Genomic DNA, 27,881 nt, shown 5'->3' on the forward strand with positions numbered 1-27,881 from the left:
GTGGCCCTTTTTTCCGGTTGGATAACTGGTTAAGGACATGCAAGCAGCCTAAGTTCATTGCATAAAAAACATAACACGCGAATCCAAAACCGGTGGTTTTCAATTATTTACGCATATAGTAAAACGCAGCATGGAATGCAGATTTAAATGATAGTTAACTCGACACCCTAGCTGCAAACAGGCGTTGATATACATCGTTGGGGGCATGTTGAAAATGTGTGCCACAACCGGACTCGAACCTGGGATCTCCTGCTTACACGGCAGACGCTCTATCCATCTGTGTGGACATTAAGTTGGGAATGTGGGTTTCACGGGGAGCGTGCAAGGGATAAATCCCTGCTGTCGCTCTATCCTCTGTGCCCTCGGTGGCTCGGATAGAGCATCTGCCATTAAGCAGGAGATCTCAGGTTCGAGTCCCGGTTGGGGCACACATTTTCATCATGTCCCCACTGATGATATATATCAACGCCTGTTTGCAGCTAGGGTGTCGATTTAATTATCATTTCATTCTAGAGAAGCTGCACAGTCATCAATGGTATCCGTTCTTTCGGCAGCAGATACTACCTTCATATATACGATGCAGATTTGCTTTACTTCGTTTATATAAAGAAAGTTTAACAGCAGCCTAGCATATGACTCAACGTTCAGCTTTGTGCTTTCCTTGAATCAAACCTACATGTGGACACACGAATCTTAGCACGGCAAAGAAGTCTGCCATAAAAAGTCCACAACAAACAACTGCGGGAATGAGTCTCAACGACGCATCACAATGCGTACTAAGCTTCACAAGAAATCTGCCACAAAGTGCCCACACAAAGAATTGCGGCAATGAGTCTCAACAATGCATCAAAGTGCGTACTTAGCTTCACAAGAGAACTGCTGAAACACGGCCTCCGATACCTACTATTGAATCACTCACACACGCTTATATTCACGATTCGCATACAATATTGGCGTTTTCTGTAAACATATTACTTACATCCCATCATTTCACGAGATGCCACTCGGAAAACCAGTTTAATATGGAACACACAACGTTCATGCCTCCAAACAACTTTCCTGCCGTGCTTCTTACATAGCGTAAGTTATACGAAGGTGATGACATAGTATTCACTTAACGTTCTCTCCGAATAATTTTATTCGTGCACCGCAGACAAAATACGCTAAGCCAGTCAAGTCGTCTGGCAGCACATACTTAATGCTATACGTGCGAAACTGTGCCGGGTCGCTAGTCAAGGATAACATTCGTTGATGTCAAATGAGGGGAAATTACATTACTTCTTGAACTGAATGCACTATCTGATGAACACACACTGTGGACTGAAAGTAAACCGAAGAAGGATGAAAATAATGAGGAGCAGCAGAAACTATAAACTTCTCAAGATTAGGGACTACGAGTTAGACGAAGTGAAGGAATTCCGCTATTTTTGAAGCCAAATAACACATGACGGACAAAGCAAGCAGGAAATAAAAAGCAGACTAGTAAAGGCAAAGAAAGCATTCCTCGTCAACGGAAGTCTACTAGTATCAAGCGTCGGCCTTAAATTGAAGAAGAAAAGTTTTCAATTGCACTCTTGGAAAAACATTGTATGGGAGTGAATCATGAACTGTGAGAAAACTGAAAAAGAAAAGGATCGAGGATATGAGATGCTGAAAATTTTGTTGACTCATAAAATAAGGAATGAAGATGTACTCTATAAAATTGGTTAGGAAAGGAAGATGTCGAAAGCGTTCATAAGAAGAACGGACAGTATGATAGGACATGTATTAAGACATAAGACAATAACTTGTACATGAGGGAGCTGTAACGGAATGCTACTGTAAAGGAAGGGAGATATGGGGACATACCCACCACATAATTCAGCATGTTGGTGCAAATATTACCCTGGGTGAAGAGATTGGTACAGGATCGGATCAAACCAGCCACAAAGCTGATGCCTCCCTCCCCCTCCCCCCCAAAAAAGGCTTATGCAGTATGTGTTCGGAAAGACGCTGGTTGAGCCAGGTAGGTTCCGGAAACGTATGGTCGAACTCAATAGCAAATTTACCTTGATTTTGAACCAGAAAACCAGTAAACTGGCCTTGGATCGCTGTTTTTAACTGATTTTTCCATAGCAACTATCTGCGCAACTAATTAGCCAACTGTATTGTTACCCTACGACTTATCTTAGAAGCTAGATTAAGAAAAGGCAAACCTACGTTCCTAGCATTTGTTGACTTAGAAGAAGCTTTTGACAATGTTGACTGGAATACTCTCTTTCAAATTCTGAAGGTGGCAGGGGTAAAATACAGGGAGCGAAAAGCTATTTACAATTTGTACAGAAACCAGGGGCATGAAAGGGAAGCAGTGATTGGGAAGCGAGTGAGACAGGGTTGTAGCCTCTCCCCGGTGTTATTCAATCTGTATATTGAGCAAGCTGTGAAAGAAACAAAAGAAAAATTCGGAGTAGGTATTGAAATCCATGGAGAAGAAATAAAAACTTTGAAGTTCGCCGATGACATTGTAATTCTGTCAGACACAGCAAAGGACTTGGAAGAGCAGTTGAACGGAATGGATAGTGTCTTGAAAGGAGGATATAAGATTAACATCAACAAAAGCAAAACAAGGATAATGGAATGTAGTCGACAAAAAGAAGGGACCGGTTAGTAGGACATGTTCTGATGCATCAAGGGATCAGTAGTTTAGTATTGGAGGGCAGCGTGGAGGGTAAAAATCGTAGAGGGAGACCAAGAGATGAATACACTAAGCAGATTCAGAAGGATGTAGGTTGCAGTAGGTACTGGGAGATGAAGAAGCTTGCACAGGATAGAGTAGAATGGAGAGCTGCATCAAACCAGTCTCATGACTGAAGACTACAACAACAACAACAACAACAACAACAACAACATTGTTATGCACACACAACTATTTGATATGTTTACAGAGAGGTTTCGATACATCGCTCTTATAATTTTTGATTACATCTAGTCATTTCAGGTAACACAAACGTGTAAACTATATAATTTTTTCTTGAGCAAGTGATACAACAGTCTTGTGTTGAAAACGCTAATAATTGGCAACTGTCTGGCCCTCGTAATGAGTTTCATGAGGGTTCATCATTAGAACGCTGTTATTTAACACCGAGAAGCAGCCGCGCGGGAGAAGAGAGCAGTACAGCATGTGACGTACCTGTGTCCGTTGAGGGCGGCGTGGTGCAACGCCGAGTAACCGCTGGCATCCTGTACGTTGGCGCCTGGCCCCCTCCGCAGGCTGTAACACAACGGATAACAAGCTGTCAGAACCATGAATTCGTCTACGAACCGAGAAATATACTGACGGGAAAAAAACCGCAACACCAAAAAGTAATTAACGTAGAAAATGAAATTACGGGAATACAACTGTCTAGATAACATAATTAATTGATTAACACTGCAAGATCACAGGTTAATGTAAGCGCGACATAAGCCGTTGCAAATGTGAAATGTTGGTACATCAACATTCTAGCGGCTAAATCTTTATTGAATGCAAGCATGTAAACGTGTATGTATTACGTTGTACAAGTGCTGGATGTCTGTCTGTGGGATGGAGTTCCATGCCTGTTGCACTTGATCGGTCAATACAACGACGGTTAAAGCTGGTTGTAGATTACGTTGGAGTTGTCGTCCGATGATATGTCATATGTACTCGATTGGAGTCAGACCTGGTGATGCAGCACGCCAAAGCAACATGTCGACACTCTGGAGAGCATGTTGGGTTACAACAGCGGTTTGTGGGCGAGGCTTATTATCCTCTTTGAAAATACCCAATGGAATTTTGTTCACAAATGGCAGTACAACTCGAATCACCGATCTTACGTACAATTTTGCAGTCAGGGTGGTTGGCATACCCACGAAAGTGCTCCTGCTGTCATCCGAAATCGTACTCCAGAACATGACTCCAACTGCAGGTCCAGCGTGTCTAGTACCCACACAGGTTGGTTGCAGGTCCTCAACTGGCCTCCTCCTAACCAACATACGACAATCACTGGCACCGAGGCAGTCCAGATTTCATCATAAAACACCAAAGACCTCCACACTGTACGTCAATGAGCTCTCATTTGACACCATGGTAGTGGTCTGGGGTCAGTGGAATGCGCGTTACAGGGCTTGTGGCTCGGAGCTGTCGGTGACGTAAGCGATTTGTAACAGTTCGTTGCGTCATTATGGTGCCAACTGCTGCTCAAATTGCTGCTGCAGATGCAGTACGATGCGCCAGAGCCGTCTTCCCTGTCGGTAGTGCCGCCATATGGCCGTCAGGAGCCTGGTCGTCTTCCGACCGTACCTTTCGGCGACCATCGCTGCAAGCAATTATGTACAGTGGCTACATTCCTGCAAAGTCTTTCTGCAATATCGCAGAAGGAACATTTAGCTTCTCGTAACCCTACTACACGTCCCCATTCAAACTTGATGAGGTGTTGATAATGAGGTCTTTATCGCCTTAAAGACGTTAGTGAATAACATCAGCTCACCACGTCCAATCTCAAAGGTATCTGACGCTGACGACCGTTACAGCGTGTATTTAAAGCAAACCCTATCTGCATTTTTCATAGCGGCGCTATTAGCGATATTCTTATGCGACTGGTGCGAAATTCGAGAAATCATTATTTTTCAGATTTAGAAAAATGCATACTGATATTCACTTATGTCACACGAGTTCTTCTTGGTCTTGCTATTTCTTGCATCTGTGTATTTACATCGGCAACTGCGGAATCGCTATGGTGCTACACAACGAAATTGTAACAACTCACTTTCTCTGTCTTATCTCCTGCGCGTCAAATCTGATGACAAGTTTTGAAGACATAGCGGAAGGCAGAGAATTCTCTGTACTACATTTAGTGGCACATAATAATGTTCTTTTGATATTAGCCACCTGAATACGCTTAAGATGCTCCTGCACAATTAATTCATTTTATTAATACAGGAAATGAATTTCCTGTATGAAGTTGCAATCACTGCGAATATTCTGTGAATAAAACTTTCTAGGTCGCATATTAAAATTTCTTTGTTTATTACGACGTGTCGACTACTACCATTATCAGTTATCAGAAAGCTTACAACGTAAAAGGTTCAGTTTCAGAGGCACTGTTTTTACTACTGACACACAACCTTCGTTTATAACATTTTGATACTTGAGGACAATAGTCGAAACGACGTAATAAGTAAAGAAATTTTGATAAACGACGTAGACCGTTTTATTCACAAAAAAATTTAAATTAGAAGATATAAAAATAATCGAAGGAGGACAACTCTGAAGCAAACCAGTTCGACGACTTGACGTCGAGATGAAAATCCGTCCACAGCTACTACGCAGTGAACTGTCGCAAACGATGATCTTCTAGTCTAAAGCTAACTATTCTACCAGTACTGGAAAGAAGCTACCAAACAAGTTAACTGGTAGCAAAAGAACACTAATTTCACCAAGGAACACGAGAATTACGGTACAACAATCATATAAAAAGGAAATTAAAAGAAGGAAGCTTTTAGCAATGAAAATGTAATTAAGTACACACATGCAGTCGTCCCAACGGCATCAAGTATACATCTCTTTCCACACTTTTAGCGTAAAATCCACTCGTTGACAAGGGGAAAAAATGTGCTGAAATGTTTCATTTATCAACGTTAATTAACTTTTATTTTTTCGACAGGAAATTAACCCTTTTAATCTGAATGGTCTGCGTATACGTCCTTGCAAGAGGTACGTAAAAATGAGAGTCTAGTTTCTTTAACACTTTTCGCGCTTCGCTGCAACCAGCAGCGCCACTGATTCCGTTCGTGAGAACTGTGGTATATGTGTGTGCAGCTTGCGCTCACATACACAAACTTTTACTTTGATGAAATTCAAAAACAAAACGGAACTATGCCAGACCATAACGATCGTTACCGCAAGCTGCCTTTTCAAAGTGACTTTAACGATGTTTTTACCAGCACTAAAGTCTTTGTTAGAATTTTAATTTCTTGAACATAGGTACGATAAGGTACATTTCCAATAAATCAGTGCTTAAGTGTGGATTATTCAAGTTTGTGGTACTTTGCAACATTATTATTATTATTATTATTATTATTATTTTACTCCATCAGAGTAAAACATCACATGTGTGGCTAATCCAATTACTAAGATGAGGCCGTGTCACTACGCTGTACAACTGCACACCGCCTTGATATTCCCTTTGCAGCCGTGTAAGTGCTGCGTCATTTAGTCGTTTAGCTTGTGGAATGCCTGGTTTGTAACAGCCGATTCGCAGGGCTTTATTTGCTCTTGTTGGTGAAGGAAGAACACACAAATGCTCCCACAACCACTGCAATGACAGCAACTCCAAAACTAAAAATCATTATTTCTTTTACATTAATTTCGCTGATTATGCTGGCATTGTCAACAGACACATAAAGAAAACGCCGCACTACGCAGTATCACCATTTTACATTCACTGTCACTGTCGGAGTTTTCTGACATCTGGTCACGCGGCAATTCTGTAGCTGACGTAGTAGGTCAATGGTCTGGTTAGAAGCAAACGAAGTCCATTATTAGACTGCTGTGAAGAAGAGATAATTCGACCCATACTTGTCAATGGTTACAGACTGAAACCACACTATCTTGTGTAGTATGAAAGTTGACCCTTAGTAATGACTTGCTGCGCACAAAGCTTTGTTTTGAAAATATACCCAACATTTAGTATCGATAAATGGACTGACGTTGTCTCAACTGTACGATTAGAGAAAAACAGCTTACAGACAGCAGTGCAAAAATGAAACATGGGCTACAGCGGTACTCTCAATGCCATGGAAGTTGGGAAATATGTGCTATTCAACACACAGCACTGAAGGTCGCATTCAGAGTTCAGCAGTAAGCAGTAAATGTCACTGTTCCACCGTACCACCACTGGTAAACTAGGTAGTTGTAAAGAAAGTGGTTTCGCATAGCAGCCACTGGTAAACAAACGGTTAGAGAAACACTGTGCACGGACCAATTAATATTAGTAATATCGACACAAGAGTGGACCTTGTGTACCTGACCGTGTTCCAAGCAGCTGATGTGGTCCACACATATCATTTTACCCTGTGCTTTCTTGTTCATCGTGTGTGTGAAAAATTAGTTTATACGAGCGGAACAACACGGCGTCCGAACGTAATTGTACCTTTGTCACATTCCGTTGTAGGGCCATAACTTTAGGTGTAGTGCCGTTAATAAACTTTAGTGACACCATATTTGTGGACAGGTGACGATGTCAAGTCTAAACTCTGCTAATTAGCAATTTTACAGTGTAAAAGATTACAGACTTCTTGAAGCTTTGAGTTTTGATTGGTACATTTCAAGGTAAGGTTGGGTTTCATATGTGTCATAAAATAAAATAAAGTTTTCGCATATCTTAAAGTAATTGTATCTACGCAGTAAAATGTTATGGCAGGATACATGTAGTTAGCGACTGTACATAAATGGACGTGTTTCACTGAACAGGTAGAGATGTAACTGGTTCCCAGATACATATGATGATAGAATGAGTACTCCGAAATCGGCCATTAAGTAGTATGAATAATAAACATAAATATGAACAACCTCAAGTAGTCTGTAATTTGAAACTTCCTGGCAGATTAAAACTGTGTGCCGGACCGAGACTCTAACTCGGGACCTTTGCCTTTCGCGGGCAAGTGCTCTAGCATCAGGTTCGCAGAAGAGCTTCTGTGAAGTTTGGAAACTAGGAGACGAGGTACTGGCAGAATTGAAGTTGTGAGGACGGGTCGTGAGTCGTGCTTGGGTAGCTCAGATGGTACAGCACTTGCCCGCGAAAGGCACAGGTCCCGAGTTCGAGTCTCGGTCCGGCACACAGTTTTAATCTGCCAGGAAGTTTCATATCAGCGCACACTCCGCTATAGAGTGAAAATTTCTTTCTGGAATCTGTAATTTCTTTACAATATAATTCATTGCCGCTACATGTCTAAGAGATGAAGAGGTTAAGAGCTATTCAGCAATTTTCATATTATACTGTCAACGTTGGTCACAAAACAGTTGATCTTCTTATTGGCTCCTTTCAGTGATTTCCACTAGATTAAACTGCATTTATTCTTTCTCTGTTTTCCCGTTAATAATATGTGTCGAATGAAAATATACTTGCTGATGAGGCCAAACGCAAGTATGGGACAAACGAGAATACGTAAATAAAGAGTAACACTTTCTCCTTTCGTGCACACACATTCGGTGATGACACAATGTTTCATGAGAAGAAAATGAAATGCGTGTGCGCGTGTTCGTGGCAACAGTGTCGGCAAAAAAGCACGGCGGGTAAATAGTTGCCTACACAACACAGTCAGTTGGTATTGCGCAGCATACAGCTTTGAAATTTTTCTTTCGTCTGCAGAAATCGGACGTGGACGGTATTTAATATTGAAGTAGGTGTACGGTAAAGACATTCATCTACAGTAAACCAGAGTTCCAATAGTTCTGATTCATCAACCATCAACTACAAAAGGCGGCGCTGACATCACTAAAGTGAAAATCATCACGTTTAACACAGTGCCGCTATTATAAGCGCAGAAAGAAGGGACGGTGTTTTAATGAAACATTTCAGAAGTGACACACAAACTAAGTCAACTTCGTACAGGACCCGAGGGCTGATTACAAAACAATCTCATCTCTTCGTATCCTCCGATTTTTATTTCACGACTAAAAGAATGATTTTCAATTTTTTCTTCCACTGGCTGCGAGGACAACATGCTTCCGGAAAGTCTAAAATGTTTCTATGCATTCGTAAATTAGTGACCAGATTCGTGTTTCTGCGACTGGAATGAGGTCGACATTATAACGATCGCAGCCAGCTGACAATCTTCGTACTTCGAAACAGCCTAGGACACTAAAGAGAGAAGTAATGTTATATACTTTTTTATTAAAGTTGTATCAACATTTTTTTCACATCATTAAAATGCGAAAACCGAGAAGAAATCTGAACCATCTTCGATTCACACATCACATTACACTATTACATTCTAGCGTAAACTAGCAATATTGCACGGAAGAATTCAATAAAGCTTTGAAAATAGACCTGTAAATTACCTATAACAAAACAAAAATAATGTATAACCACTATACCGACAATAAAACAGTATAATTTAACAATAAAGTCATCGACTAAGTTCATTGGTTTTGTTTTTGGGTCAAATAGGTTTTTCAAAACTACGCTTCCTATATCTCTGAAAAGTAAAGTTAAAAATCAATGTGTATTATCAAAAAAGACTTAAGCGAACAATGGAGAAATGTATGTTTTGAATTGCTGGCAGAGACAGGAAAAACAACAATGGATCAGGGAACAGACTGGAGAAGAATACGTAATTCAGACCATAGCGAAAACGAAATGGTAGTGGATGGGACACGGAGAAAACGAACAGATGGCAAATGAATCAAGATATTTCAATGCTGAGTTTGAAGAGAGAGGAAAAGACCGCGGCGATGACCAAATGAAAGGTGGTTAGTCAACATTGGAAAACATGCATAGCACAATGGAAGCAAATGGCTGAATACTAAATCCATTAGACTACACGAAGCCTTTATCAAACAGTGGACGTCAAAAGGTTAAAGATTCAGGTTCTCGGCCCCTCGATCTCCTGATCTGACACCACTGTGCTTCAGTGCATCGAGGTTTATCAAGCACATTGTTTACATACCAAGGGTTCGAGATTTGGTAGATGATAAGTTCAAACGTCTTTAATGTTCGAAACATGGTGTCCGGGCTAGAGGTGCACATAAAGAAATCCTGATAACGAAAGAACGTCATTTTATTGTGTTGGGTAAATACGCAGTTATGGAGACATTCTCCAAGGTGTTATTTTCATGAACAGCACTGACTTGCATGAAGCATGCGAGACAGTGACAGAGCTGACCTGCCTCGACATGTTGACGAACTATGCAGTTCCACACGTGCCTCCCGACGTCATTTTGCAGCGGGATGGTGCCCCTTTCTCACTCCCCCCCCCCCCCCCCCTCTCTATCATTGGGAGGCTGCCACATTTCTCCATAAGATGTTTCCTGAGCGTTTGACCAGAAAGGAGGCTCCAATGCCTGGTCTATCCACTCTCTCGATATGACCCCGCTGGATTTCAGTGCAGCTTGGTTTATCAGGGGCATTGTTCACAGAACAAAGGTTCGAGATCTAATAGATTTGATACAAAGGATCTAGGGCTGCAGTAGAGGCGTATGAACATGTGGCGAGAAGTTGAGCACCATTTCGAAACCTGTAGAGCTATCCAAATTGAACTGTACCAATATACATAAAACTGTCTGAGCTTTGTTGAACAAAGAAACTTATAAGGTTTATAAGGCCTGAAATAAAAACAAATAGAACTGTACGCCTCTAGCCAGCATACACCGTACTGTGAATTCCAACTGAATCTGAAGTTCCTCAAGAGACAGGCACAATCTGGAGATCCGGTGCTGAAATCAATGTACGCAACGGAATTACTGATGGTTCAAATGGCTCTGAGCACTATGGGATTTAACATCTATGGTCATCAGTCCCCTAGAACTTAGAACTACTTAAATCTAACTAACCTAAGGACATCACACAACACCCAGTCATCACGAGGCAGAGAAAAGGAATTCCTGACACTTCAATTTACTGGCTGTAACAATGGACTGACATAATATTTATCATTTAACGGAACCTGTTGTGATAATTAACTCAAGATTTAAGTAGCACTATGATTTTTTATTAAAGAAACGTGAATTATAATGCAACATAACACAGTTAAGTGGACAAGAACTTTACAAAGATGTACCTCACGATAAGAGCTGAAATCTAAAGCTCTGAGTTGGCGAAGATACTAAAGGAGGTGGAGTTGCATAAAATCTCAGATCTAATTCTGTTATATAGGTTAAGTAACCCGACTAAGACGATCACAGCGACTTTTTGTGTGGCACCAACACTCAAGGCTCTTAAAGATCTGAGGAAACGCTGACTTTTCCGCAAAGGGTCACTTGAAACGTCAGAGGGAGTTCCACTGCTTTATGCATTTCGAACGCGCAAGCATATGCGTCCCCAAAAGACGCTGGAGTATAGTGACGCCAGTAGTAGTTATTGTGTTTCGTTGTCTGGGGTATTGGCGTCGTGAGTTCCCTCGCTAGCCACCCCCCCCCCCCCCCCCCACACACACACACACTTCCAAACAGTAATAAGTCACTTACGAACAATGATGCCTTCCCTGGCACACACGTCAACACCAAGAGCGACAACCACTCGACAGATAAGTCACTGGGTAATTACAATCTACTGTTGCCTGTAGCGCAGCATATAATGACATTACTACGTAAGATTACATCTTTCATACGCACTTTTAGTAAATGAACTAACTTCGCGTGCAGCGCTGGCAAGTGCTCTCACCTTTGGATGAACTTTCTCAATCAGGAATTGATTCCATTTTGCCATGGGCTCTTTTTTCTAAACTATCTGCCACGAGCTCGAGTCTCTAATTAAACATCACACTACATGCCATTTGTCACTCTTGACAGCCGTTTCGCAGATGAAGCTTTTCCGCGCCAAAAAATTATCCAGATGAGGAATAACATACATGTCGTTTAGCGAGAACCTGAAACGTTTCGTAACTACCTTGGCGTGTGTTTACACAGAATAGCGGCCAGTACTTGTCTCTGCAGTTCTAACGACGGCTTGAACTTGTCTGCAACAAAAATCAAGGCCAGACATGCAACTTGGCAGCCATTTAATTTGCCAGTTACGGTATTACTCAGTAGCTCAATGGTGGGTAAGACGACGCTAAAGGCTCAAGCACGTACGAAAGATAAGACGGAATATTTCTGTTCGATGCTATTTCTGTAGGAATCTTTGGCAGAAACACCAAAGGTGAAAACATCAAAATCTACAAAATTATTACTTATGGCTTGGATACTCATGAAGAGTAACCTAACGGAGATACAGAAGTGCCACACCTGAAGAATGATAATGAAGATGTTAGTCAAATGAAAGAAGTTGAATTAAATCCATTTCCACGAATAATAGAGAAATTAGAATTATATTTTAATACCTTCAGCTGCTGCCGGGCGTTGATGTATATTAACGGGGACAGGTGAAAATGTGTGCCCCGAGCGGGACTCGAACTTACATGGCAGACGCTCTATCCGTCTGAGCCTCCGTTACGTCTGAGCCTCCGTTACTCGTGGAAGACATTCTTACGAAGTCCCGTAAGAGTTCGGGGAATATGTGTGCAGCCGCACAGAAGAAGAAGGTCATGGCCGGTGTTGCCTGAACTATGTACTTATACGGACATGGTGCCTGTTTTACGGGACTTGGTAAGACTGTCTTCCACGAGTAATGAATGTGTTAGGGTGGGGCACTACGAATGTAGTGTATGGATATACAAGGTCTCACGGGAGGCGTGCGCGAGGTAGTCCCTGCAGTGCCCTCGGTGGCTCAGATGGATAGAGTGTCTGTCATGTAAGCAGGAGATCCCGGGTTCGAGTTCCGGTCGGGGCATACATTTTCACCTGTCCCCGTTGATATACATCAATGCCCAGTAGCAGCTGAAGGTATTAAAATATAATTCTAATTTCTTTCTAGACGGCTGCAGGTTATCAATGGTGTCTGTTCTTTCGAACATGTCCGAAACAACGGACACCATATCAGTGTAAGTAAATAATAGACAAGGTGGTTTACAAGTCTTTATTCCCTCAAAGATAAAACTCCCTACTGTAATTACAAATCTAATTACATATGTCTTCTCGCTATAACTGAATTACCTAGGAAACAAGTTTACTACTCTTAATTTAATACTGATTGAGCAGTTACTGAATAGTGCATTTGTAAAAATAAGTAATTTGAATAAAAAGAGGGTAAGCTTCAAATGGTAAAGACTCAGCGTTCTACTCTTAACTGATCCTACGCTTTTTTTCTGCCACCAGTTATTTTACGTCTGGCAATGATTTGCGTATGTAACGAATGCTGAGATGCGCCGTGGATCGGAGCCCACGCTACATTTTACGTCCCCCTACAACTGACAGCTAAGACAGTTCGAAGGTTGGGTATAGGCAATGGATAACACCTCAAACAGGAATATGTGTTGTAAAATATCACAGTATTCATGCCAACATTCGGCTTAAGAGCAGCTGAACATCGATTACCACAAATTAAAAAAAGGGTCTACAGCTAATTTCATACTGCAGTAAAAAAAAATTAGCTTAAACTAGATAGTTTAGCTATTCTCATGTTTCGTAAACCATAAATTTGACATCTCACTACCTTGTGAAAGGAGTCAGTATTACAATTATGTACTGATGTCCAAAATTAAAGCAACAAACGGAAATCTTGTAAGGTTGCGCTCATTTTGCCACAAAACAACAACAGAATACAGAACGTAAACATATGGGACATACATGGACAAAAATGTTGTTTTTTTTTTCCAACTTAACGGTTTTGCACATAGATTCCGACAACTGGTTAATGTGCTCAGCATAGGATATTACCACCTCTGGCAGCAATGCAGGGCTGACAACGACGGGGCGTGCTATGAGTGATATCAGTTTCATGTTGACATAATAAGGCCCATTCTTCCTGCTCAGCTGCTCGCAGGTCTTGGAAAGTTTGGTGGATGCAGACGTGATGCAACCTATCTTCCTAGCGCATTCCATACATACTCCATTGGATTCAAATCGGGAGAGCGAACACCCATGCCATGCAATCAACCACCCGTGCTCTATGAGGTTGAGCATTATCGTTCCTCAATATGAAGTGTGGGCCCACCTCGCAACAACCGCACATGAGGCCCCAAGATTCGTCTCGATACCTGAGAGCAGTTACAACTTGGCGATTCACCTGTACACTTTCATGAAGAGGTGTTCGAATGGTCAATACAATCCCTGTCCACACCATTAACGATCCTCCTCGATAGCCGTCTCTCTCCACAACGTTTGGATTTCGAAATTGTGTTTCACGTTCCTTCCAGAAGCGAATCCATCGAGAATCACTCTCCAGACCAAATCGGTACTCATCTGAGAAAAGAACATTGGACCACTGTTCGACCGTCCACATGTTGACGACTCCACTAGACGTTCCCTTCAGTGAAGACGCATCAGCGGTACACATGCAAAATGTCTCCGCCAATAAAGGCAACTCTGCCGAAGCCTTCTGTACACCGTGTCTCGATACAACACGCCCAGTTCATGCTGCGAGGTCAAATGCCAGTTGCCGTGCCGTTGCGGTACCGTCTTGTCCTTACGGCCAAATAAGGGTCCTCTCTTTCTGATTATCACACACAGTCGGCCCTGCTCTGGTCTCGGGATGCAGTTTCGGTCTCTATAAATTGTCGCTACATCCGAGAAACCAAAGAACGATTCACTTTAAGCCATCGGGCAACATCAGCTTGCGACTGTCCTGTTTCCATTTTTCCAATGGCCTTTCACCACAGAGAGTCTGTAGGCATCTTCTCTGTGGCGTACTGCACCGTGTGTGACTGTATACACAGCGGCTGTGGATGTGGGACCAACCGGCAAACACTACCCCGTTTAATAGGTGCCCTGACGTCATAGTTGACGTGGTTGTCAATTCACCGGAATGCCATTTCCGGGCAAGACACGATTGTAATAACGTCTGTTCTCACACACACACACACACACACACACACACACACACACACACACACGTGCACGCGTAAGCCAAATTCTTCTATGTAGTAGTACAAGGAACGATCAACCAGATACGATTTCAGTTTGTGTTTGAAGTTAATTTCATTGTCTATTAAATTACTTACATCAGTGTTTAGGTAGTCAAAGATCTTTATGGGTGAATACTTCACTTCTTCCTCTCGTAAAAGGACAGTGTAGGCCATTCCTGTTTCTAGTGTAACATTTATGAATGTTACTATTATTTACACTGTTTTAACAAAAAACGTACGTAAGAGTTTTCGAACTTGAAATGATCATCATTAGGCAGCAGTAAAAGAGTTTTATACGGCGTCTTCAAAATTTCCTTGTTGACAGTTGTACATGGATTCATGTCAGCAGTTTAGTGGAACTGTGTTCAAAGTTTGGTGCAGTAACAACACCGTTAGAAAAAACTGCTCAGAATATTTAATCTGGCATTCCTATGCCCCCTACTGCACTGTGTGAAAAACGAAAACAAAAGCCAGATCTTTCATTGTTTCAGTGCAGACGTGCGAGGGCTGATCAACAAAGCCCTAGACTCACTATTTCCTGTAGCTTCGTTGATTGTTTCCTATATGTAATATTTTAAAAGAGCGCGTTTTTATGTATAATGCCTGTAGGCGACAGCACTCTCGTATCGGTAGGATGGTAGTAATTCTTCATTTTGAAGACGCGAGAGGAGCAATATGGCGCAATAAAATTCTGTGTTCGTTTAAACCATATAGCTATAGAAATTTACGAAAGGCTGCAGCAAGCGTACGGCGAGGATCGGCGGATAGCTACGTAACCTCAGTGGAGTGTTGAAAGAGTTCCATATACCAATGTCTTTATGATTATGCATGTTCATCTCAATACGTCCCGTGTTTGTGCCCGCTGCATGCAAGTCTGTTGAGCCCCGAACAAAAAAGGCTGTGCGAATACAGACAAAATTTCTTTGCTGACGGATGGGAATGCGTTTCTTGAATCGATTATCACCGGTGATAAGTAATGGCTGCATTCTTATGATCCTGAAGGAAAACGAGCCAACACAGCGTGGAAATCTCCAGGTTCTCGAACAACAAAGAAAGGTGAAAGTTGTTGCAGGGGAAGTGCTAGTGATTACATTTTTGGACTGACATAGAAAGATTTACCAGCACGCAGTTCTCCCTCACACTACTGTTACAGCAGCATACTACACGTCAGTACGTGGTAAAGTGAGGAACACGTTGCGAGGAAACGACCTTTCTCGGAATGGATGGCGTCTTCATCACGACAAAGCGCAGCAACAACTTGCAAATCAAATCATGCAATTTCTGGTTCAGTTCAACACATTACTGCATCTGCCTTACAGCGCCGATCTTGCACCCTGTGATTTGTTTTTATTCCCACCACTAAAGGCAACGCTTCCGAGCATTCGATTTGAAAACTCTGAAGCAGTGCTGAAAATAAGTGAGACGATTGGGTGGGGTTATTTGGGAGAGGAGACCACACTGAGAGGTCATCTGTCTCATCGGATTACGGAAGAGTGGGGAAGGAAGTCTGCCGTGTCCTTTCGAAGGAACCATCCTGGCATTTGCCTGGAGCGATTTAGGGAAATCACGGAAAACCTAAATCAGGATGGCCGCACGCTGGATTGAACCGTCGTCCTCCCGAGGGCGAGTCCAGTGTGTTAACCACTGCGCCACCTCGTTCGGTCGACACGATTGTCAAGGACCTAACAAAGAATGGAGGACTGCCAGAGACGCTATGAACAGTGCATTGAAGTAGGACGGAAGTACTTTGCAAAAGATCATGCAAAGGAGTAATAAACATCAGAGAAGAAGAAAAAAATACAATCTTTGTTGATCAGCCCTCGTACGTCACGGCAGCAGATCATGAACATGAAGATAATTATAATAATTAAATGACATGCATAAAATCCTCATATTATTGATGAGCACACCAGACAAAGAAGTAGTCATCCTCTTTGAGACATTACGCTAACACCGTGTAATGCCGCCACTATCCTCAATTTGGCGAGGAGGAGAGGGTACATTTTTTTTTCCGATATGCCCTAGCTGCCAGCCGAAGCCACTCGACGATGACAAAATCCCATAAAGCTACAAAACTGCAGAGACATTGATTGTCACATTTTACCCGCTATTACAATACCAATACCAGAGTGGCCCATTGAAGGCGTGCAGGTTTGTGTGCCACTGTGGGCAATGTTGTCAAAAAATAACATGCTACGCAGGCAGTTGCCATTCTTTAACTGTCACACATTAAAACTGCCTCTCTCTTTTTGATCTTGGATGCTTATCATAGTATTTTATCCAATATGTATTCTATGCAGTTACAGGTATGGTCATGCGTGTTTTGTACATAGCCTCATTCAAGCCTAAAAATTGAATGCCAACTACCTGCTTAGTATTTCATTTTTTAGCCGCACTTGTTTTGTAGCAATGAAGATATGCAAATAGGATGAGAGTTCTTCATTTAAGGATCCACAGCCATGTTTTAGGCATAAATTTGGACATGGACAGGTGTGTGTGTGTGTGTGTGTGTGTGTGTGTGTGTGTGTGTGTGTGTGTGTGTGTTTTGCTGACAACAAAGGTTATGTATTTTAAACGTAGAACTGATGAATGTTACATGCTTTATATAATTATTTTTATAAATAATTTTGATCGTTCTGATACTTTTGAAAACGGTGAGAATTTTTGCCAACGAGGCACAGTTGTTGCCGGCGAGGCAAATTTTTTTCCAACGATGCAGAATTTCTGCTGAAGCTGTGTATGATTTTACAGCTGACTCAGTAACTTGTCCCGGATGATCTTCAGCCGACGGTTCGAGGTCAAAGTACTCTGTGGACCATAGCTATACTACTCCAAGAACACAAATATACAATGCCGTTATTTACATGAAGTCTGATATCCGTAACACTTTATGAGATATGGAAGATAGTGTGCCACTACTTTCCACCAATCAAATGAAACTACAGAGTACTGTAACAAGTCACATTTATAGTACTTTTCATACACGTTTCAGATTATTTTTACCTCCGTCATCTAGTGCATTTGTGTTAATATCAATTATATATATATAGGATTAGTTACCTTTGGGATTGGACGTGGTGAGTTGATTTAGTCAGGATGCTTTTAAGGCCACACAGACACCATTATCAACACTTCACTGGCTTCGAACGAGGTTGTACAGTTGGGCTACGAGAAGTTGGATGTTTCTTCTGTGATATTGCAGATAGGCTTGGCGGGAATGTAGCCACTGTACATGATTGCTCGTAGCGGTGGAAACGAAAATATACGGTCGCAAGAAGACAGAGCGCCGGACGGCCACGTGGCACTACCGAGAGGGAAAACCACAGTTTTTGGCGTATGGCCCTGGCGCATCGTACTTCATCTGCAATAGGAATTTGCGAAGCATCTCGCAGCACAGTGACACAACGAACTGACACAAATCGGTTACTTCACAGACAGCTCCGAGTCAGACTCCCTGTAGCGTGCGTCCCACTGACTCCCACCCACAGCCATTTGCAACTTCATTAGTGTCAGACGAGAGCTCACTGGAGGACAGGGTGGACGTCTGTTGCGTGTTCTGATGAAAACCGGCCGTGCCACAGTGCCAGTGCTGGCCGTGTGTTTGCTGTGGGCTTACAACCAAACTGTCTGCGTGCTACAAACACTGGACCTACATCTGGAGTTATGTTCTGGTGGGCGATTTCGAAAGAGCAGAACCACACTTGTGGTTAACCCACGCACTCTGTTTGGAAATTTGTGTGCCAGTCTGATGGCTCTGAGTACTATGAGACTTAACATCTATGGTCATCAGTCCCCTAGAACTTAGAACTACTTAAACCTAACTAAACTAAGGACATCACACAACACCCAGTCATCACGAGGCAGAGAAAATCCCTGACCCCGCCGGGAATCGAACCCGGGAACCCGGGCGCAGGAAGCGAGAACGCTACCGCACGACCACGAGCTGCGGACTATGTCAGTCTGATGATTCGACCTATTGTTCTGGCACTAATGAACAGTATTCCAAGGGATGTTTTCCAACAGGATAACACTCGCCCACACACCGCTCTCCAGACTATTGACATGTTGCCTTGACCTGCTCGATCATCACATCGATTTCCAATCCAGCACATATGGGACATCATAGGACGACAACTCCATCGTCATCCACAACCAGCCCTGTATTGACCAACCAAGTGCAACAGGTGTGGAACTCCCACAAACTGACATCCGACACCTGTAAAACGCAGTGTATGCGCGTTTACATGCCTGCATTCAGCATTCTGGTGGTGGGTTAACCTGTGACCTTGCAATGTTAGTCTCTTAAAATATGTCACCAAGACAAATGTATTCCCGAAATTTCATTATTCTACATTAATTCTTTTGGTGTTGAGATTTTTTTTGTCAGCTTATATCTATATCGCTGTTCATCTAAGCAATCAAAACATTTTTCTACATCCAGAAATTGAATAGGTTACCTATAGGTTGTACAGGCAATACATCCACCAGATGATGGACGTGTAATCATCCAATACGCGTAGTAGAAAGTATAAGAAATGTGACTGGATATAACTATCGGTAGTTCCAAATCATATTTACAACGCTCATGGTCTAGCTTAGCCTAAGATGAGCGCATTTAAAACTGATTCAACCAGCTAATCAGACTCCCTTACTGGTTGTAGATGGGTCTACGCTGTGACGTCTAAATATAATCGTGGTATTCCCATGTTATGGATTCTGCTGTCGATCTGTCATAAAATTATTTCTTATTTGCACAAAAAATTAATTTTCATCAAATAATACTGATTGTTACAAACTGCTTTTCAGTTTCTTACAGTATTTCAAGTGTTGACTTACTGTAGTTGAATTGTTGACATTCAATGTTTAATAGCTTTTATCAGTTTTTAAGCTTCAGACCGGACACTAACCGCAATAACATTTCTCAAAATGCACAGCAGTGATGACATAATGCATGAAATGAGACATCTCAATATTTGTATAGCTGTTGGAAACTGTTTATGGCCTAAATAAGGAAGAAGTATTATAAAACAATAATTAGTCTGCCAACAAATTGAAGCGTGAGCAGTTAAGTCCTCATTCTGTCCACCCACCTGAGTCACGAAGAGCGCTCATAGGCTGTTCCACAAATTGATGACGGGGTTGCGGAGTATCGATGTAAATGTCGATGTAGATGTAGACAGTGATAGCAAGCTTGTGAATCCCTACTACTGATATTCGTCGCATATCGGTGCACTGCTGCTGCCAGTTGAATCCAATGTTGCCCGATAGTGAGAGGTTTACCGCGGCATCGAATGTATGGCCATTTTTAAGACTGGCGGGAATTTTAAATCACACGCTGGACATTTTTATATTAATTTCGAGTATAAGACGCAACTTAATTTTGGAGACAATTTTCCAAAGAAAAATGTGCATCTCATAGTTCGTAAAATACGGTATGTGGCTGGATGCATTCTCATCGCCACAATAGCCAGCTAAACGAAAGGTATTCGTGTCCGCTAGCTTCAGCAAATTGCATAAACCTCGTTCTGTTGTTCTCGTCTTTTAACTATTTACATATCGTGTTTTCTGCTGAGGAACCTCGGGGATGCAGTGTCCCATCGCTCGTGCGCAACACTACGTTCAAACTCACTTGAATCTTGAGAACCTACTATTGTAGCTGCGGTAACCGAGCCGGCCAGTGTGGCCGAGCGGTTCTAGGCGCTTCAGTCCGGAACCGCGCGACCACTACGGTCGCAGTTTCGAATCCTGCCTCGGGCATGGATGTGGGTCATGTCCTTAGGTTAGTTAGGTTTAAGTAGTTCTAAGTTCTAGGGGACTGATGACCTCAGAAGTTAAGTCCCATAGTGCTCAGAGCCATTTGAACCATTTTTCTGCGGTAACCGATGTAACAACTGCGCCAGACAGTAGCTGTCTTACATAGGTGTTGCCGACCGTAACTCCATATTTTGCCTGTTCACACATCTCTGTATTTGAGAAGGCAGCCCGCCTATACCAGCTTCTTTGGAGTTTCAGTGTATTCCATAAGCAGCAAAGATTTTACATGGCTAAAGCGCAGTCTTCAAGGTGAACTGTAACTTCACCGACAAGTTTCCTGAAGTTGTTCAGGGACATTTACTGAGTGTTGTCGTGTACGGGAGCTCGTTACGAAGTAATAAAGCAATTATGATTTGTTCGGTTTGTTGGCTCGAATTATTACAGTTGGCAAAATTGACCGGTAGAGGGGGATCCCCTGATTGGATCGAGCATCGCAGGAATGTGGCAATATGTACGCACACGTTGCAGTGACGAGTTTCGTGAAGATGTCGGTTAGAAATACCAAGCGCAAGCCAGGTGCTGTGGTACGCTTCCTACTTGCGAAATTTTTTCGTGAATCAAACCGGTTCACGCCAAAGGTGTTACGAGCAGCACGAGTGTGGTTAACTGGTGTAGGGATTTTAGTGGAGGCAGAACAACAGAGGAGTGGAAGACCTCCATTTTGGCGTACGACTTGGTGCAAAGAAGCGACGAAACTGTTCGTGAAGATCGCCGATTGACAATGGATGAAATTTCCGCGATGTTTCCACAACTCTCCAAAATTATCTACTACGAGAGACTCAAAGAGCCGCTACGATACCGACAACTGTGCGCAAGATGGGTCGCAAAAAAGCTGGAGTAGCACAAGAAAAATCGGGGTCAATAGCGCCCGCGAGTTTCTTGGGCCATTTCAATTGGAAGGTGAGGATTTTATGAGCTCTGAGGTACTTGGAGATGAAACGTGAGTGGGTCTTTACACGTCTGAGACAAAAAGACAGTCGTCACAATAGCGTCACACCAATTCCCCGTCCGCCAAAAAAATTCTAAACCAACATTTCGGGCAAAAAAAACATGGCTTCAGTGTTTTGGGACCGAAAAGGCATCATTTTGGTCGAATTTCTGCCTCAGGAGGAGACCATCAATGGACAACAATATTGCGAGAGCCTAAAAAAACTTAAAATGCCCATTGACAGCAAAAGGAGGGGAATGCTGACGAAAGGAGTGTGCCTGTTGCACACAGCCTTAGCCAACAAGGCGCTCGTGCAGTCATTTGGTTGTGGTATTTTGAAACACCTGATTTAGCGCCTTCAGATTATCATCTTTTCACGTCACTGAAGGCACAAAGGAGTGGACTTAAATTTTCAACCGACGAGCAGGTGCAGAAAAATGTTCTGAAGTGGGGGAAGGAGCTGGAGAACGAGTTCTTCGAGGGGGCTATAAAGAAGCCTGTGAAACGGCTCACTACTTGCACTGAACGGGATGGCGATTATGTGGAAAAATAATAAACAATTATATCAACAATATCCCGTAACTTTTTTCGAAGTACACTTTTCATAAAAAAATATAAAATCTAACATTTTCTCAAAATGCATCGTAAATGTTCGCCTGAACACAATGCTGTTGCCGAAACGCTTAGTGTGAAGTAAATATTGCTATTAAAAGTAACTGAAGCGCCAGAGTGTTGTTTATAAAATAAAATACAATGGTATCCCCGACCATCTCCGAGGTTTCATTAAGCAGTGTTTGGTACTGGTTGAAAGGGCAAGCTGTAAAGGATGCCCTACATACAGAGGTGAAGCAGGTAAGGAGCGGGCGGAGACAGAGAGGCTGGGAAGGCGAGCCTGGCAGGTGGGTGGGCGGGGGCGGGTAGAGTAGGCCCGCCGGCGCCATTAGCAGCACAAGGGCCGGCCAGACAATTAGGAGCAGCGCCCGCTTAGCTGCTGCCGTGCCGCCTCAGCGCACGTCAATGTCTCGCGAACCAGCCAGCCTCTGTGGCCCACACGCACCTCACCTCGCCTTACAACAGCAACTCTTCTTCGTGGAACAGCGGTCGAAATACTCCGCAGCGCATGAACAATGAAAGCCTCCACCGCTCACACTCTGAGTACCTGTTCGCTACTGGCAAGACAAGCATTCTCTGGCCACCTATTATTACATTAGAAGACAAAGAAAAAGACGCACCACGAAGGAATTATCCGAGTGGGACGGAAATCGGTAGATGTCATGTACATGTACAGTCAAACAAATGACTATTTCGAAAAAAATTTGGAAGATGCATTCAAGAGAAAAATCCTCACAAATTGAGCAAGTCAGTAACGCGTTGGTCCACCTCTGGACCCTATACAAGCAGTTATTCGGTGTGGCAGTGATGTTGTTGAGTTGCTGGATTTTCTTCTAATTCTGTACAACTTGTGCATTAGATCGTCAAAAACCCGAGATAGTTGGAGAGTCCTGAGGATATAAAATGTAGACTGGCAATGGCAAGGAAAGCATTTCTGAAGAAGAGAAATTTGTTAACATCGAGTATAGATTTAAGTGTCAGGAAGTCGTTTCTGAAAGTATTTGTATGGAGTGTAGCCATGTATGGAAGTGAAACGTGGACGATAAATAGTCTGGACAAGAAGAGAATAGAAGCTTTTGAAATGTGGTGCTACAGAAGAATGCTGAAGATTAGATGGGTAGATCACATAACTAATGATCAAGTATTGAATAGAATTGGGGAGAAGAGGAGTATGTGGCACAACTTGACAAAATGAAGGGACCGGTTGGTAGGACATGTTCTGAGGCATCAATGGATCACAAATTTAGCATTGGAGGGCAGCGTGGAGGGTAAAAATCGTAGAGGGAGACCAAGAGATGAATACACTAAGCAGATTCAGAGAGATGTAGGCTGCAGTAGGTACTGGGAGATGAAGACGCTTGCATAGGATAGAGCAGCATGGAGAGCTGCATCAAACCAGTCTCAGGACTGAAGACCACAACAACAACAACACATAATGCTCAGAACACTCTCAACTGGAGAGAGATCAGGCGACTTTGCAGGCCAAAGGAGGATTTGACAAGCACGAAAACAAGCAGAAGGAACTCTCGTTGCATGCGGGCCAGCATTATTTTGCTGAAATGTACACTGAGGTGCCAAAACTCATGGGATAGCGATAGGTACGAATACATATGGCAGCACCATCGCGTAAAAAAGCCTAAAAGAGCAGCGCGCTGGTGAATCTGTCATTTCTACTCAGATGACTTGTGTTTCCGACGTGATTGTGGCCATACGACAGCAATCAATAGGCTCTGAACGCGGAATGGTAGTTGGAGCTGGACTTATGGGACATTCATTTTCGGTAATCGTTAGGGAATTCAATATTCTGAGAGCGACAGCAGCAAGAGTGTGCCGAGAATACCAGATTTCAAGCATTACCTCTCACCACTGGCCGACGGCCTTCACATGAACGAGAGCAGCGGAGTTTGTGTAGAGTTGTGAGTGATAACAGACAAGCAATACTGCTGAAGTAACTACACACATCTATGTGGGTTGGCGTTAATGGGCTATGACGGCAGAGGGCTGACACGATTGCCGTTGCACAGCGCGACATCGCCTGCACCGCCTCTCCTGGGCTCGTGAACATATTGGTTGGACCCTAGACGACTGGAAAACCGCTTCCTGGTTTGATGAGTTCAGAGTTCAGTTGGCAAGAGGTGATAGTAGAGTTCGACTATGGTGCGGACCCTACGAAGTCATGGATCCAAGTTGCCTTCATGGCACTATGCAAGCTAATGATGGCTCCATAACTGTGTGGGCTGCGTTCACATGGAATGGAATGTCCTCTGGTCCAACTGTACCGATCATTAAATGGAAATAATTATGTTCGACTAATTGGATACCATTTGCAGCCATTGCCATTCATGGACTTCATATTCACAAACAACGATGGAATTTTTATGAATGACAACCAGGTCATAGCTGTTCACCATTGGTTTCAAAAATATTCTGGACAGTTCGAGCAAATGATTTGGCCACCAAATCGCCCGACATGAATCCCACCTCACGTTTATGGCACATAATTGAGAGATCAGTTCGTGCACAATATCCTGCAATGGCAACACATTCGCAAATATGGAGAGCTAATAGAGGTAGCACAGTGGCTCAATATTTCCACAGGAGACTTCCAACGACTTGTTCAGTCCATGTCAAGTCGAGATGCTGCACTGCGCTAATGCAGGTCCAGCACCATATTAGGAGCGATCCCACGACTTTCGTCACCTCAGTCCAAAGTCCAATATGGCATGGCACGAAGGGCAACAACTCGTCTTCGGCCTGGACTCTCACTCACTGGAGTAGAATTGTCTTGAGCCACAACAAACAGCGAAGATGTCTCTAGAGGTGCCCAGGACAGTAGTGGGATATCGGCCAGACTGTTGCCTCTTATACGGCACGACAATCGGGTCTGATGGTCTGGAGTGCCATTTCATTTCATAGCAAGACTCCTTTGGTTGTCATCCGTGGTACCCCTACAGCACAACGATATGTCGACACCCTGTTTTGTTGCTCTTCATGGCAAGCCATCCTGGGCTTACATTTCAGCAAAAGAACGTTTGGAGCATTACGAGTAGGGCCCTCCAACCAGCTCAGTATTTTGACGATCTAACGCGCCAGTACGATGGAATCCGACACTATATCCCTCAGGAAATCCAACAACTCTTTCGATCAGTGTGAAGCCGAATAACTGCTTGCGCAAGGATCAGAGACAGGCCATCACGTTACTGACTTGCTCAATTTGTGTAGCTTTTTCTCTTCAACAGATCCTCCAATTTTTAGGGTTCCATGCCCCAGTCTGTAAAAACAGAACCATTACAGGATCGCTTTATATATGCCTGTCCGACTATTAAGAACCTTTTTCTTAGAAACGGGCAGTCTATCAATCTCAGTTTTTTGTCACACTTCTAGGTCTATGGTCCCTTGGCGTCGTAAAAAATAAGCTTATAAGTCAATGTAATCAAAAGATTCGGCAATTTATGTCTCATATTTTGATAATCGAAAATTAATTCATCAAAATCTAGTTTTGTTTGAGGCCGCGAAAACAACTCGGGTCGCATGTTCCCATGTCAGAACCGTAGAATACGAAGACAAAAAGAGTTAAAAACGACTACATTTTAAGCTCGGTCGACGGAAGGAAAGACAGCTAAAACCACAGACTTTGAGAAAGGTCCAAAAAATACGCCACAGACACAACGGAGGTGCTAAACTGAAGATTAAATATCCTTCGTCATATTGCTACGACTGATAAAAGTAAAACGTGGTCAACAGCCGGCGCGCCATTCGCTAAAAACGGCCGATACCTCAGACTGCAAACATAAATGCGAACGTAAGTGGTTAAAGAAAAGGGCATCCCGTCAGGAAATGGCAAACCGTCAAAGCTTGAGGGCAATGAGCACGAAGTGGTGGGGGAGCACCACGTAACAAATGGCACGGCAAAAAAGACACTGCCCAAGGCGCAACCTGGCTAAAACGATCTACTCATGGCGAGAGAGCCGAGAGGACGTCAACCAAGCCGGCGGGAGAGGCTTAATTCGCCTGAGCTTGAATCCATGAAGGGCGGACCAGTGGTGATGTCGAAGTGACACTATCTGCTGACAGACGGCAACACACAGATCGTCTGAGGGAATGGAAGAACTAGCCGGCCGAGCCTTGGTAGCAACGACGGCGTCCTCGTTTCCCGTCAGACCGTCGTGGCCAGGAATCCCGATGAACATCACAGTGGCTCCATCAAGAGTGTAAGTGACAGCTTCCCTGGACCCGTTGCACTTATGGATGGACGGTGTACAGCACACAGAGGCTCTGAAGGGCGATGAGAGAATCGGAGCAGATGACGTAATTGAAAAGCCTGGGTCTCCGGATGCACTGCATGGCCTGATACAGGGCGGAGAGCTCTGCTGCAAATACTGAACAGTGTTGCGGAAACCGATACCAAAAATCGTCGGTGGCAAAGACAAAGGCATACTCGATACTACAGTCAGTCCGAGAGCCATCAGTGCACCTAAAGGAACTATCACTAAGTTTCGCGCGAAGGTCGTGAAACTTACGGCGACAGACCGAGGCTGGAGTAGTGTTCGTAGGAAGCGCATGGGCCGCCGCACGAAGCCAAGGTGGTGAAGGTTTCACATTCATTGAGAAAGTGGCAGTTAGTTTTAAATTCAGCTGCCGGAGCAAGAGCCGAAAGCGATATCCAGGAGGTAACAGAGGCAGAGAAAAGGGACGCGCCCCATACTAGCAATCAAAGGAGTCATTGAAGAAGGAAGCATAGGATGGGTGGCCAGCCATGGCAGACAAACGGCATGCGTACCCGCTGAGTCATGGCGGTATGGCAGTGGTACCTCGGCAGCTTCTGCATACAGACTCTCAACCGGGCTAGTGTAAAAGGCGTCAGTGGTCAAACGGATACCACGATGGTGGATAGCACTGAGATGGCGTAAGAGGGACGCACATGCAGATGCATAAACGGAACACCCATAGTCTAGTTTTTAACGCACAAAGGACTGACACAAACGGAGGAGGGTGGTCCGATTCGCTCCTCAGGAAGTACTGTTGAGGACACGTAGGACAATGAGGGAGCGCATACAGCGGGTGGCCAGGAAAGGCATGTGGAAGGACATAAAAATGTGAAGAAGCGAAGTCCATTGTCTATGCTCGATGCGTGAAGACGATCGAGACATCGTTCACGACGCCGCTCATTCCACGACGTTAATTCCGTACTCCGGTAGCTGCTAGTCTTCGACCAATGGCGCGGGACGACACAGAATCTTGCAAGCAGTCTCTTACCCGTTACCGGATGACACAAATGGCTGAAGGCACAAATGAGTGGACTTAAATTTTCAACCGACGAGCAGGTGCAGAAAGATGTTCTGAAGTGGGGGAAGGAACTGGAGGGAGAGTTCTTCGAGGAGGCTATAAAGAAGCTTGTGAAGCGGCTCACTACTGTGCAAGTAGGCGATTATGGCAGGCGCAGATGTGAAGGTGTTAAAATGTGCTTGGTGCACAATACGTCGACCGCCCCTTGTTGCGGTCGGAAGTGGTCCACTGGAACCTTGCCGACGACTTTGCCTGCCTTCACGTTCCCATGCACTCCAACATGGGGTCATTGTCACAACCGAATGCCCCATAAATCTAGATATGGCACGATCTGACCAGCTGGCCAAACCCACACGCAAAATTAGACCCCTTTCAAACTGTTTCAAATGCTGATACGCAGCATGACACGAGTACGCAGCATCTCCGTATACTTTACAGTGATCATTCAACATCTGATACTGTTCCCGACCCTCATATACCCTACCAGACCTGTAACTAAATTAAACACGAAATATACTAATAGCCCCTGGTGGTCATTCTACACGTCACAAGAGAATTGTAACTCGAATCATTTAAATAC

At 43.6% G+C, this 27,881-nt stretch overlaps 1 protein-coding gene across 1 annotated transcript in view; it reads right to left on the reverse strand.

Moving 5' to 3' along the window:
* The window catches only part of LOC124805674 (ankyrin repeat and SAM domain-containing protein 1A-like), a 586,984-nt gene that overhangs the window by 448,055 nt on the left and 111,048 nt on the right, over positions 1–27,881 (reverse strand). Inside the window, exon 2 of the mRNA XM_047266244.1 lies at positions 3,170–3,250. Within this exon, the coding sequence (XP_047122200.1) occupies positions 3,170–3,250 (81 nt within the window). The remainder of the gene's footprint in view (positions 1–3,169; positions 3,251–27,881) is intronic.

This window comes from Schistocerca piceifrons, chromosome 7 (assembly GCF_021461385.2).
Source record: "Schistocerca piceifrons isolate TAMUIC-IGC-003096 chromosome 7, iqSchPice1.1, whole genome shotgun sequence".
Taxonomy (NCBI): Eukaryota; Metazoa; Arthropoda; class Insecta; order Orthoptera; family Acrididae; genus Schistocerca; species Schistocerca piceifrons.